This window comes from Tauraco erythrolophus, chromosome Z (genome assembly GCF_009769465.1).
Source record: "Tauraco erythrolophus isolate bTauEry1 chromosome Z, bTauEry1.pri, whole genome shotgun sequence".
Taxonomy (NCBI): domain Eukaryota; kingdom Metazoa; phylum Chordata; class Aves; order Musophagiformes; family Musophagidae; genus Tauraco; species Tauraco erythrolophus.
This window is the reverse complement of record NC_141496.1, coordinates 64626183-64639024: the sequence shown is the minus strand read 5'-3', so window position 1 is coordinate 64639024 and position 12842 is coordinate 64626183. Positions and strand designations below refer to the sequence as shown.

Sequence of the window (12842 nt, the reverse complement as noted above, 5' to 3'; positions counted from 1 at the left end):
CTGAGGTTTTTCTTGCTCTAGTGACCCAGCATAATTTTCTTTTCACTCTTGTCCACTATTTCTCCATTTAAATTTGTGTTATAATCTCCCTTCCACAGTATTCCTAGTTTAAAGCCCTGCTCGTAATTCCTTGCCCCACCCCCAATAAGCAGGGAAAGACTGCTCACCCATTTGACTTCTGCATCCACACAGCCCTTGTTCAGCAAGTGCTCAAAGCTGGGTTGTGTGGTTTTACATGATTTTGAGTTCTGAAAACCTTATCCTTACTCTAAGAGGGTAGCACAGCATAATGTCTCCACAGTGACCTTATAGATGATCCCAAATGGGATATTGTAGCTGCTGAACTAGGTATACCAGGTCATGATCACAGTTTTTCAGTGTGATCTCTGGTCTGGCTCAAAATCCTCAGGAATAAGTGAGAGGAAAAGGAGGACACTTGGACAGCTTGTTCAATTTTTGGAGAATCAGCACGGTTAACATCAGGTTATGGGAACAAACAAATCTTCTAAAGCATGTGGTTTGAGAAGGATGCAAGTAATTTGATCTTGAAGTAAAAAGATCCATTGTGAAACTGCCAAAAAGCCACTGTCACTTGTCTTGCATGTGGGAGCATAAATATTCTGAAAACTTGACCCTATGCACTTTAAAAATCCACATTATATTCTTACCATCTGGGTTTTGAAAACAAACATGCATCCAAACCTACCTGGACCTGGAGGAACACTCCCAGCCTTTGCTAGTAGAAAAATATTAGTGTCTAACACGATGTATCTTTTACCTTTCTCCACCTTCTGCCCTCAGCTTTAACTGCTTAACCGTAACAACATGGGAAATTCTCACAGCTGCTGTTTGGAGTGTCTTTGTTGAGCGAGCAAAAGAAAGCGGGTCTAATATGACACCAAGAAAAGAACTAGCCTCTGAGGTCTGGTGTATTTGCAAAGAGATGTGGAAATTATATTCCAGTTCTCAGTTGAGGCCTCACTCTCCCTTGACCTCGACTTACATTTACAATAAATGAAACACATCTCATCCTAAATAATCACAAGGAAGTAGGTGGGGCACTTGCTTTTTTCCACCCCTTTGCAGTGTGGCTCCCCATTTCCTTGTTTGTAAAGCTCTGCAGAGCAGAGATTCTCTTCCTCCATACATGCAACTTCCCCAAGCGATGGATTCCCATTTCTATGTAGCCTACTGACTGCTGTGTTAATGCATGTTAAAAACAAGCCCACTTCTTTTCTTGTAAAGAGCAAGTGACAAAGCTTGGCCTAGAAATCAGCACAGGCTGCTCAACACCTTTGAACACCAGGACCCTGCTGCTCCTCTACAGTTCAGGGTGATGGATAGATCTTTCCTTTCCACAGTAAGCCAATCTCTTTCTGTGCCAAGTAACGTTCCAGTTGGACACACTGGGTCACTACATTTGCCCCCTGCTCTCACATAGCTTTCTTGGGGGCTTGCATTCACATCAGTAACTAGCTGCTCCTTGCCCAGTAGCATATCTGCTCCTGTCCTTCTCCAGGAAGCCACCCTTTTTGGGGGAACAAGATATTTCTAAAAACCAGTTTTCAGCAGCATGAATACATGCGAAGCAAGGCTCTGCAATCTTTCAGAAGTTGAATCCTGCCTTTGTGCAGCCTCATCTGTGATGTCAAAGAAAGGAGAAGTCTGGGAACGAGACCAAGGATGCCTTTGTTTCTGTTTAAAAAATTAACCACCTTTAGCAACAGAAAACATCTCAGCCGTTTGGATCAAAAACATTGAAGTCCCATGACATCAACAAACACAACCATTTGGCCAGAATCCAACACAAGTCAACTATGTGAAAAAGGCTCATTTCACTATGGGGTCCTGGAGGTCCCTCCTGACACTTAAAATCTCTAGAGTGTAGCTCCTAAAAGACTTCCAGACTGTGACTATACAGCAGCAGCAGCAGCAGCTGTGTCCTAAACTTACCCTTCCTAGTATAGCTTAATCATGCCTCATGGGAAGTGTATCTGCCTGAACTCGTGATTTGGCTTATTTTAATTTCTCTCTTTTAAAATACTTTTATCAAGAGTCTATGTAAGCAGACAGCTGGAGTTCATTACTTGAGGAAAGGATATACAGAAATGCAGAGAACCCCAGATGTGTTACACACCTGAAATTAGTGGTCTGAGTGCACTAATCACTGGGTAAAATCATAAAGCCTGTGTGATACAGCTCAGGTATATGATAACGATTGTTCTTTCTGCTTCTAAAAACCTATGCAATTATACAGAGATTTGTCTCACACTATAAGTGCAAGTAATTTAATGGGGCTTTCATGTACCTTCTTGTGCCTACTGCGTAACACTCGCACCCAGTCTAGCACATTATTTAAGAAGAGATATCCATGTCCCACTGTGTTGATTTCCTGATTCAGTGACCAAACAGAACTTAAATACTGTTATTTCAATTAGAGCTTTTGTACATGCTCAGATTCTGCCCATTTAAACTAAAGGCTTAGGTAATTCATCTAAGAACTACATTTGAGGCATTTAGATCTAAACTGGAAGGGCTTTTTTATCTCTACAGAGACAATGTGATCCATGTCAATAGCACTGGATAATCAGACCTGTTTTTTGTTATGGTTTTGTGACCATCTCTGAAGAAAAGATGAGTTCCTTCCTTAGGCAATAGACATACGCCTGAATTCCCTTTTTTAAAGAGCACTGTGCCTCTCTGTTTAAAATGTCCGTACCCATTTGAAAGCAATCTTGTAATTAAGGCTAGGAAATCATGCATTAAGAAGTCACTAAGGAACAAGTTCTCACAAGTTAAAGCAGTTTCCTAACTGTAACTCTTCCCGTTCATGTCTATCCTTTAACTAGAGCCTCCTTAAGATTATACAGCTAGTGGTCATGTTTACCCACATCCAGCGGTACCTGATAAAGCAGTGACCAAAATCTCATTCATCTTGCCCTGCTTTAGGAATATCTTTGAAAATCAGCGTCTCGGTATAAGCTTCTAGTTTGGACTCAAAGACTCAAAAAAATTCAGCTCCTAATGTCATGTTTAGTTACTATCAAAACCAGTCAGTTTTTCAGGAAGTCAGATAAATCCACAGCCTACGTTGAAGTCAGACATGGCCAAAAGCCATAAAAGTAACACCATTATGGGCACAACCAGCAGCGCTTCTTGACTCTCTGTCCTCCGTACCTGTAATATCTCCTCCAGAGGGGAAAACATTTGGGCCTGCATGACACTGAGAAGTTTGTACCTGTCCCCACTTCTCCTTCTGTGATCCCAGCTGCTTCCAGCACCAGATGTTTTGTTTTTAAGAAAACACCATTCAACCCCCAGCCCTAGTAAGCAGCAGGTTCACCTCGTTCTACTCTGCAGTGAGACACACGCTGTGATGTCCCTCCTCCACACACGCACATCTACCTCGCGCTCTCCTTGGTTTACCATGCTGCCGTCCCACTGCTGTGAGAACAGGGTAACACCATGCAGAAAGAGACCCTAAAAGGCTTACCTTGAAAACCTTACCCAGCTCTTTACTCTCATATTGCTTCAAAGCTACTGCAGTCTTTGAGTTCGGGCCCCAGGTGGCACAGAAAATACCTTCACACAGAGAAACAGCTAGAAGCACCCACGGCAGGATGCTTCCAGCTTGAGACTAAAGCTCCAATAAGCTCTGAGTTGGCTGCTCTCCCGCCACCCTAGCCAGTGCTCTGAGGGAGTGTCACTTCCCAAGTACTTTGTCAAAGTGGGTAAGGCATGCTTCTGCCCAAAAGCCAAATCTTGAAATTAAATGTTCAGACCTCTCAGGCCAGTCAGATGATTTGTTTCTCCCACAAATACTTTTTACTCCTGGATGTTCAAGGCATTCCCTTGCACAAGAGAAGTGCTTCATCATTTCTGATTTTTTTTCCGTTCCCAAATAACTCCCAAGTGCTGCAAACCATTATTTCCCTCTAGCTCTCTTCAAAATAACACCATTGGTTTTAGATCAAGAATCTGTATTTTGGTCTAAAAGGAGTTTTATAGCAGGAAGTGTGGTACACCTGAAAGCTGGCGTTTGCAGACAGTATTTGAAAAGGGAACACGGAGCTCATGAATGTGAGGAAATGTCACTTCCGATGATTAACATCCAAGCAATGCTTGACACCCTGTCTGGATGTTGTCGTGGGTTAGGTTGACCCTCCCACACAGCCGATCATTCACCCTCCCCACCCCCAGGAATGAGGGAGAGAATTAAAGGATAAATGCGATACCTGTGGGTCGAGATAAGAACAATTTAATACAGATGATTTAATACACAGTGTAGATGCTCACCACCCCCTCGTATGCGAAGCCCGTCTCGTCCCAAAGCTGCAATCCCGGACGAACGCGAGGCCCCGAAATAGAGAGGGGCAGAGAGAGAGAGAGAGAGAGAACTCCAAGAGTGGGAGTACTGGGAGAGAGAGGAAAAAAAAGGCAATAGAGCAAAAGCGCAGCAAGCGCAGAAGAGCAAAAGCGGCGAAAGAGCCAAAGCGCAAAAGCCCTTCTGTCCGGCTGACCCTCACTTTTATACTGGGCATGACGCTGCATGATATGGAATACTAATTGGCCAGTTTGGCCCTCAGTCTTAAGTTCCACCACAAATCACAAGGGGAATCGTGTCCCCCTTGTCCCAACTATGGTCCCCCCTTATCCCGCCGTGCTTCTGCACTCTGGCACACTGAAAAGTCCTTGGAGTCTCACTTCCAACCACAAACATCAACTTGCTATCAACATTCTTCTCAGAGCGAGCCTCTGAGTAAAACCAAAACACGGAGCTCTTCTAGCTGCTAAAAAGAAGAGCTAACTCTGTCCCAGCTAAAACCAGGACAGATGTATCAAATAGCGCACAATAAAAATTATCTTCACCTCCAGACAGCAAAACTGCATTTCTCTCTAACTTCTTTTGCTGAGCTCCTCTGCTTACTTCCTTAAAAACTGTAACATTTACGTGCTGCTTAGGGCTCTTCTATCACAATTTTTCAGCTGTGTCCCCTCCTTGCCGTTCTTTACCATGTCTGCATTATCTCAGTAAGATTGAAGGGTTTATGCTGTGAATAAATACACTTGCAGCAGGTGCTTTGGGTGATTCCTTGCAGTTAGTCATACAGCAAATGAGACTGCAAATTACCAAGACAAGGAAGCAATGTGGTGCTTTGCCACCTCCGCGAGTTACAGATTGTTTTAAGTTATGAGCAAAAGGAATTAGTGTTTCTGACCAGAGAGAGAAAATGAGATTACTCTCCTGTTGCATTTTCTGTGATCTGCCTGTATGTCCTCAACTGCTGCTACTTCACTTTCCTCTATCTCTTTTTGATTTTATGGAGTGCTTTTCCTCCTTTCCTTTCATAGTCCTGCCTGGTGCCTTGTTGGTGCCAGAACCCCGCTCAGCCTCTTCCATGAAACAGAAATTCTAATTTGCAGCAGCTCTTACAGTTTCATGATCAAAGGTGCTTTTCCCAAAGCCACAGGTCTCGGATGCTTTTGTTTTTTTAAATTAAAAGATAACAGTTTTACTTTTTGAACACACAGTTCTATTATTCAACAGCTTGTGAGAGGAGAAGAGTTTGAAAACACTGTGAAAACACTGCCCCTGTGCCCTCTGCAAGTACCATAATCAAAAGGTAGACACAGGGTCGAATCCTGAACTCTCTCGCTCTTTTCAGACATTTCATGTTTATGAGGTAATGCTCTTTGCTTTCTTCTGTCAGTGTGAGCTAATGGACGACACAAGGTGTCCCAGCTACAGCAAATCTCAACAACAGTGGAAATTGTTTTCCTGCCTACATCCTCTTCTGTGTTTCTTTGCTGACTGAGTACAACAGCAAATCAGCCAGCAAGGGAACCTCTCCTCTACGTTTTAGTTTCCGTGGTCTCTGAGAAACTGTGCCATCACCCATTGTAGACTGTAACAGCATCTGCTCAGCACCAGACCTGGTCCTTGCCATAGGAGAAAAGAAGAAGGGTGCCTGGAAGCCCCTTTGCTGGTGTTTGAGGTTTCTTGCATCCTCCACAGGTTTCGCTTCATTAACCTGGTCCATTTCCAGAAGAAGGAGCAGTGAATATCTCATTCTGTGCATGCTCTGGAACATTTTTCCCGTTTTCTGAAAGTTCACCAGAAGCACTCAGCACTGAATGACTGAAATGACCTGACTTAAATAAAGCAGCCCTAAACCAGTGCATCATTTCAGATGCAAAACCTGGTGCTTCCTGCAAAGAAGGAACGCAAGCAGGAACACCAGTGGGAGGTATCCAACTTGATCACTGTGAATACCTGAGCACAACACTCTCCTCCTTCCCCTACTATTTCATAGGAACAGCAAGACTGTAACTGGTCACACTGGAGAAGCTCTGCCTATCCTATGATTAATTATGTTATCAAATTTGGATAATACACTGCTTTCTCAGTCAGTGTTCAGTGATAAAGTCAACGAGGCAAAAGCATCCATGTGGAAACATCTTACTCCTCTTAGAGTTTCTGTTTTATTCACCCTGTTCCTAGTCAGTCCTTAAAGTTAATCCAGTTCAACTCAAGCAGCAGATCTTCCAAAACATCTCTAAAATAATCCTAAGGTACTTCTCTAACATCAGATCAGGGCTTAAAAGGTCAAAAAATGATACTGGAAGCTCCTCAAGTTATGAATTGCAAGTCATTGCCATCCTTTTGTTACGGATGATGTCAGAGGATGCCTGCAAGAACAAATAGCTGTTGTCACTGTTTTTTTAGAAAGCCTTTCTGGCTATCTGTAGTTGGATTAGATCCATATTTGCTACGACAACGTCACCTGATCATCTTCTGACAGTGCTGAGACAGGGACTGACAACTCCCAGATGTTAAAACAGCTGTCCAGGTAATGCATTACATCATGCCTCCTTTGGCAAAGAAAGGGAAGAAAATCAATTGTAGGAGCACAAATACTTCATACTGCTTGAAAAAGATCAACGGAGAATCCAAAACAGCTTTTCTGTTTGCACACGACTGCTGAAGATGGCAGCATGCAGGTTTTAAAACACATGAAGACCATCCAGTGGTGACCAGTGCAGGCCTTGGTTATCACTGGGAACATCGCTGTGCAAGTCAGGGATATTGAGGGTCTCCAAACACAGATCCCCTGGTCCCTTTCCCTGGCTTATGACAGCTGCCCTGGGCAGAGTGCAAACAAGTCAGTTCCCCTCCAGACAGGGCTCATCGCTTTACAGCTGTGCCGCAGAGCAGCTGACACACAGCAGCCAGGCCCCTGCTCTTTCAAACACACTCTGGCCTGGGATTGCTGTTCCTGACACTGCCCGTGGGGAAGGAATTTGTTAAAGCCACTAAGATGACCCATTCATACCAGGGATGATCTAGTAACCAGCAGCTCTTAAGTAGGATACAGAGAGATGCTTAATGAGAGTTGCTGAGTTTCCTTTCTGCAGTTTAAATGAAAGGGGTTGAGATTCTTTGTAAAATAAAGATGTGCATTTACCCTGCCAACAGACACACGTGGGGGTAAGACTTTGTGGGAGCAGCAGCTTGAAACCCTAACTGCATATGTGCTGTAGGCTTTAGGATGGACCCTAAAATACTGGTGAAAAAAGTCTGGTAGCTGGACTGTGGCTACTGCTTAAAAGACCAAAGCTCTCTTCTTAGTCCACTGATGTCTCCTGTGCCACACCTTGCAGGACAGCATCCTATTTCTGTGCTCAGCAACATCAGTGGAGGCCCAGGAATAGAGTTCGCTAATTTGGGGCGTTGTGGGGCCAGGATAGGGTGAGTGAAGACTGCAGTCCCATGGCTCCAAGGAAAGTGTTAGCTGTGCACATTGTACCTTGATTCTTTCAGCAGCTAGGATCCTCTGCTCACAGGCTTGCTGGAGAAGGTCAAGTCATGGTCGGATTGGAGGTGTGCCAGCAGACTGGAGGAGGGTTGCGCAATGCTTCCAGGGAGATGCGTGAGAGACAGCGCAGGATTCTTCCCCACCAGTTCTCCTGACTGCTGCAGGAGGATCACGTTTTTCTGCTGCTGGGAAAGTGAGGATGTAGGATTAAACTCTGGAAGGAAAGATCAGGAAATGCTGAGTGGGTATGGATACCATTTCAGATCCAGCACTGTTTTGCCTCGTGAGTGCATCCACTCAGTTCTGAGGCCTTTCCTTTCCTTCTCTTACAGGTGAACTATCACTGAACCCAGGCCCAGCTAGGTCTTGGCCATCCCTACCTGTGTCTGTGACCCAATTCAGGGTTTGAATTGTAAGCATGGAGTCATGTTTTCAAAGAGACTCATGGGCAGAAGATCTAGAAATTCCTTTCTGAACAATGGCTATTAGGTCTACCTTGTCTTGCCACAGAAAAGGAAGCAACCGCCTTCCTCATATCTCCAACTAGTGATGTGAAAGGCTAACGGGACAGGTGTGCCACCCACAGCTACTTCCTTCCTCTCCTTTCATTGCTGGTTATTCAGGGCTGGCAAAATCCAACCCTAGAGTAGGTCTGGTCTGCTCCAGGGCTTTGGGGCTTTCTCCCCCTCAAATGAATATAGCACCAGCACCTACCTGGGCTGCATAAGTCTACTCACAAGTTTTCATTTCCCAGATATCTTGTGACATTTGATTACCTGACACTAAGGGCTGAAGTACCATGCCCTATGTCTTCCATCCTTACTTTCCAACTGAAAACTTCTATGTTGAACAGAAGGGCCTCTCACCCCAAATGCAGGTGATGCACATCCAGCCATCTTCCTTGCCTACCACCAGGCAAAAACATAAAATATCTTTCTTTATGGGTCCACAGATGCCCTACAGTTCCCAGTCTGTTCCTGAGAGAACTGTTTTCCCTGTTTACTAGCAGGTCTCCATAGCAGTTTCCTGACCTCTGTTCCTGGGTTTACAGCACAAAAAAATGAGAGTGTGAATTCCTCTGCTAATCATTGGCTGTGATATTGAGTCAGATAATACCAAGTTGTTTCCAAGTTCAACCCTGTGACTAATTTTCCAAGGATCTGTGAAAAATCCTAGCCAAAGCCATTTTAAATGGACCACTTCAGGCCTTTGAAGTTGGGTGACATCAAAATGTGTACAATTTATGAAAGTTTCTTAGTGACTTACAGAAGTAATTAAACCAGCAATATCAACACTGCCATGTTTCTGTTATGCAGGGCATACTGGAGTCAGATCAGTGGCCTTCCCTAAAACCTTAATTCGTCGTTTGCTCTGCTTTTGCCTGGCTGTTGGCTCTGTTCTCTCATGAGTATGTGCAACAGAAACCTTTCAATTCACCTCACACTTGGTTTACTGTTCTAATCCAGCTGCATAATTCATTTTGCTGTGGAAAGCCATGCCTACCTCTTGAAGAATTTGCAGCGTTGGTTTCAGGAAGACCTTATTATTATGAGCAAGCTTTTTGCTGTGGAAGCATTGGGAAGTGCTATTAAGAAATGGAGCCAGAACAAAACTTACCTTGGAGCCTGTATTGAATTTTTGACTTTTCTTGCAAACGGCAGGAGGGAGGGCTGGAGGCAGGAGGAGGATACAGTCTGGGGCAGCGTCACATGTTCTCCCACATTGCCCCATCGTATCAGCCAACAGTAATGCTCCCTGATATTTTGCCACAGCAGCCTCCAAATGTCGTTAGCCTTGTGGGCATTTCCTCTTTACACTCCAGTGCACCAGCCTCACTCCTGGCTTGGGGAAGCTGTACTGCTGCTTAGGAGATACCGGTTTCAAGTGTTGCTCTGGTGTTCAGGTTCTTTATTTCTTTCGTATGTGGGAGGCTTAAATTTAGCACTCAGCAAGGGTGTAACACGCTTTCATAGGAAGCAAAATAAATGGTCTTGAGGGCTCAGGAGGGTGATGACAAATATGCCTAACCCCCTGTGAGCAGCAGTGGGGTGAGGGAGGGAGTCTGGTGACAGTTCCTGAAGTGGTCCAGTGACTCCATGAGGACAGCATTTCCCTCCAGCACCTCTGCTAGTACTGGAGGGTGGCTCAGGGATGGTAATGCTGGTGTTCAGTGGGTCTGGTAAGCTCAGCTCCTCACTATCCTGGCAGACAGCAGAAAGTCCTTAGCAAGGGGCCCTATGTTCCTCTCTGGGAACAAAAACCAAGCAGTTTATGCTTCGCTGGAGAGGAAGGACCTGAGCAGATACACTGGAAACCTCAAAGGCCTCAAATGGTGCAGTGTGGAAGACTAGAGAAGAGGATGTTTGGATGTGATGCAGAGCTTCTCAAATGTAGATCTTGGGGCATGGCCAAGGAGTATTGTTTGCCTTTTATTTGTTTTTTCCCCTCCTAACCAAGTCCTCCTTTTACTTGCAGCTCAGTATTTCGCAAGCATCATGGTCATCGTTGGTCTGTCTGTTGTGGTAACAGTGCTCGTTCTGCAGTTTCACCATCATGACCCACAAGCAGGAAAGATGCCCAAATGGGTAAGCAGTTTTGGTGGTGAATATTCAACAGCTTACTGAAAGAAAAAATTAATCTAAAAGCTATAGTAAACTACTTATAGACGAGGGGCAGAAGCCATTAGCCATTAATCTGAAGACTCAGCTACAGACAGGGTGTGTAACCAGTATCTGTTATTTGAGATTTCTTTTTATACTTAAAATGAGGCGGCTGAGTCATGGCAGAGTAATCTTGCTCAGCACTCACTTTGCAAGTGCTAACCCCATGGGTAACACCTTTGATTTCTCATCCAGCAGACACCAGTACTGATAAAGTGCGACATTTCAAAACTAAGCAAACCGCTACTGGTCTCTGCTGAGCAGTTTGTCTGCTTTGTTCTCCTATGGAGGTTCTCACTGCAGTTCGAAATCTCCCAAAACAAAGACAGAAGATGAAGCCAATTTTGCCTTGCAACTGTTCCAGTTGTGAGCTGGCTCCCTGAATTGCTGGAAGATCATGAACCTCAATACCTCAGTGTATATAGTGAGGGTGTTGAATACTGAAAAGAGCTAAGCTTCTCACAGCTTGGCGCTCTCTGCTACTGCACCACCAGCAGAAACAGAAAGGCAGTGCTGTTGGACTCAGTCCTGAGTAGCACTGAAGAGACCCCTGGGTTTCCCTGGTGTGGAAATCTGCCCTCTGCTGAAGCCACATCCACTTATCTGTATGGAAAACCAATTTTGTCTGCTGCCATCTGATCAGTTCTCAGTGCATTAGCATGTGGAACCTCTGTTCTCTAAGTAGCCGACTCTGCTAGCTGAGTGAGGTCTGGCACAAATGCCAGCTGGCTTTCAGGAGAAATATATTTCCTTTAGATTTTCAAGTTAAAACAAAATGATGTGCTTTTTTGTCTCTCCTTTTCCTAAGAACAAATGTTAGAATAAGCAAGATACGCTTTGTGTTTACAAAAAGAAAATGAATGAAAGCAAAAGCAGATACAAATAGTCTCTCAACTATCTATCCACCCTGATTTCACAGAAATCTGGTTGTACAGCATCCTCTGGTATCTCATTTACCGTGTTTGTCATGCTAGACAATTATCCTGACAGGATGTTGAATGTTACATCGTTACCAATGTCAGCCTGAGTACAGGGCAGCTTTCTAATTTAGCCTTCCTAAAAATGAAATGCAGATTCAATGCAATTTTTTTTTTAAAAAGTCCAGTAGCAATAAAGCATACTAACAACTATTTCTTAAAGTGCTGCACCATTTAAAATCATCTTACTTTCAAGAAAACAGAGCATGTGAATTCTGCATAAACCTGCATGTAAGCAAGACCTGGGAGGACAAATCTGGGTAATCATGCTTCCGTTGTCTACATGGAGAGGGTATGCAGCACCATAACAGCCCCCATTTGTTGTTTTGTCTGCATTTCAAGGGGCCCGGACACAATGGCTGGTGCTAAATCTGCCCACAGGCCCTGCAAGTCAGCTCTTGCTCTGTAGCAGCTTCTTGCTCTCTTGGCTGAAAACGCAACATGCAAACGAAGTCTCACTCTTGAGGAACATTGTTCAATGGCCTGACAGCAGAGATGGCATACATGAAAAAAATGCCATCAGGAAGCAAAGACTGTGGAAAGCACTACTGGGAAGCACAGATGATAGACTGTGAAAGCTGTAGACCAGGCAAGCTGACAGGGCTGAGATCTCAAGAGAAAAAAGGTGAATGCCAATTGTGTAGGGAAGAGGCTGACCCCACAAAAGTAGACATTAGTCTTCCACAAGGCATGAGCAAGGCTCAGTGTTTAGGATTCATGGCAAGTCTCATCATTGTATTTTTTTCCTGTCCACTTATGCCAGGTGTTTCTTACAGATACATCCTGAAAGGGTTTTGCTCAATGAAACCCATGAATCTAAGATAGCCATCTGCAGAAAGAAGGAAATTGCTCACCTGAAATTTGTTCTCTGCAATTCCAGTCCCAGCAGAAACCCCTACCACTGTAATCTCCTCATCCTGGCAGAGCCAGACATCAGCTTATTGCAAAATTCTAAGCCTGATTAATTGTTACAGGATCGTTCTCACCTCCTGCTTAAATGGAATTAGCTCCTGGAATAGGTTGCAGGGGAAGGCATTGGGCTTGTGTGGGAGCAGCTCCAGACCTGGAAGATTTATCTGACCCTATTGCCTCAATACCCACTTTGTAAATTATTTACAAACGAGCAGCTTCTTTTCCCTGCCTGTGTCTCAAGGGCTCTGTGCTTGGCCTTTGAACCAGAAAAGGGAGGAAATGTGCATGTTAGTGTCTCGGTTTGAAAAAAAAACCACACCGGAGGTCTGCTAAGGAAGGCAGGAGCCTCCCTCGAAATGGAAAATGTAAACCCCCTCCCTCCGAATTAGTAAAATTTTGAAATTAAGGGGCTCTCAGGCAAAGATATGGGAGTAGGAATAACAGTTCTTTACTAGGAAGATTAAAGAGAAGGGAAA

The 12842-nt window shown here is 44.4% G+C and overlaps 1 protein-coding gene across 1 annotated transcript in view; it reads left to right on the top strand.

Annotated features, from left to right (window-relative positions):
- The window catches only part of LOC104380186 (neuronal acetylcholine receptor subunit alpha-7), an 84136-nt gene that overhangs the window by 56099 nt on the left and 15195 nt on the right, over positions 1 to 12842 (top strand). Inside the window, exon 9 of the mRNA XM_086629404.1 lies at positions 10293 to 10402. Coding sequence (XP_086485530.1) covers positions 10293 to 10402 — 110 coding nt within the window. The remainder of the gene's footprint in view (positions 1 to 10292; positions 10403 to 12842) is intronic.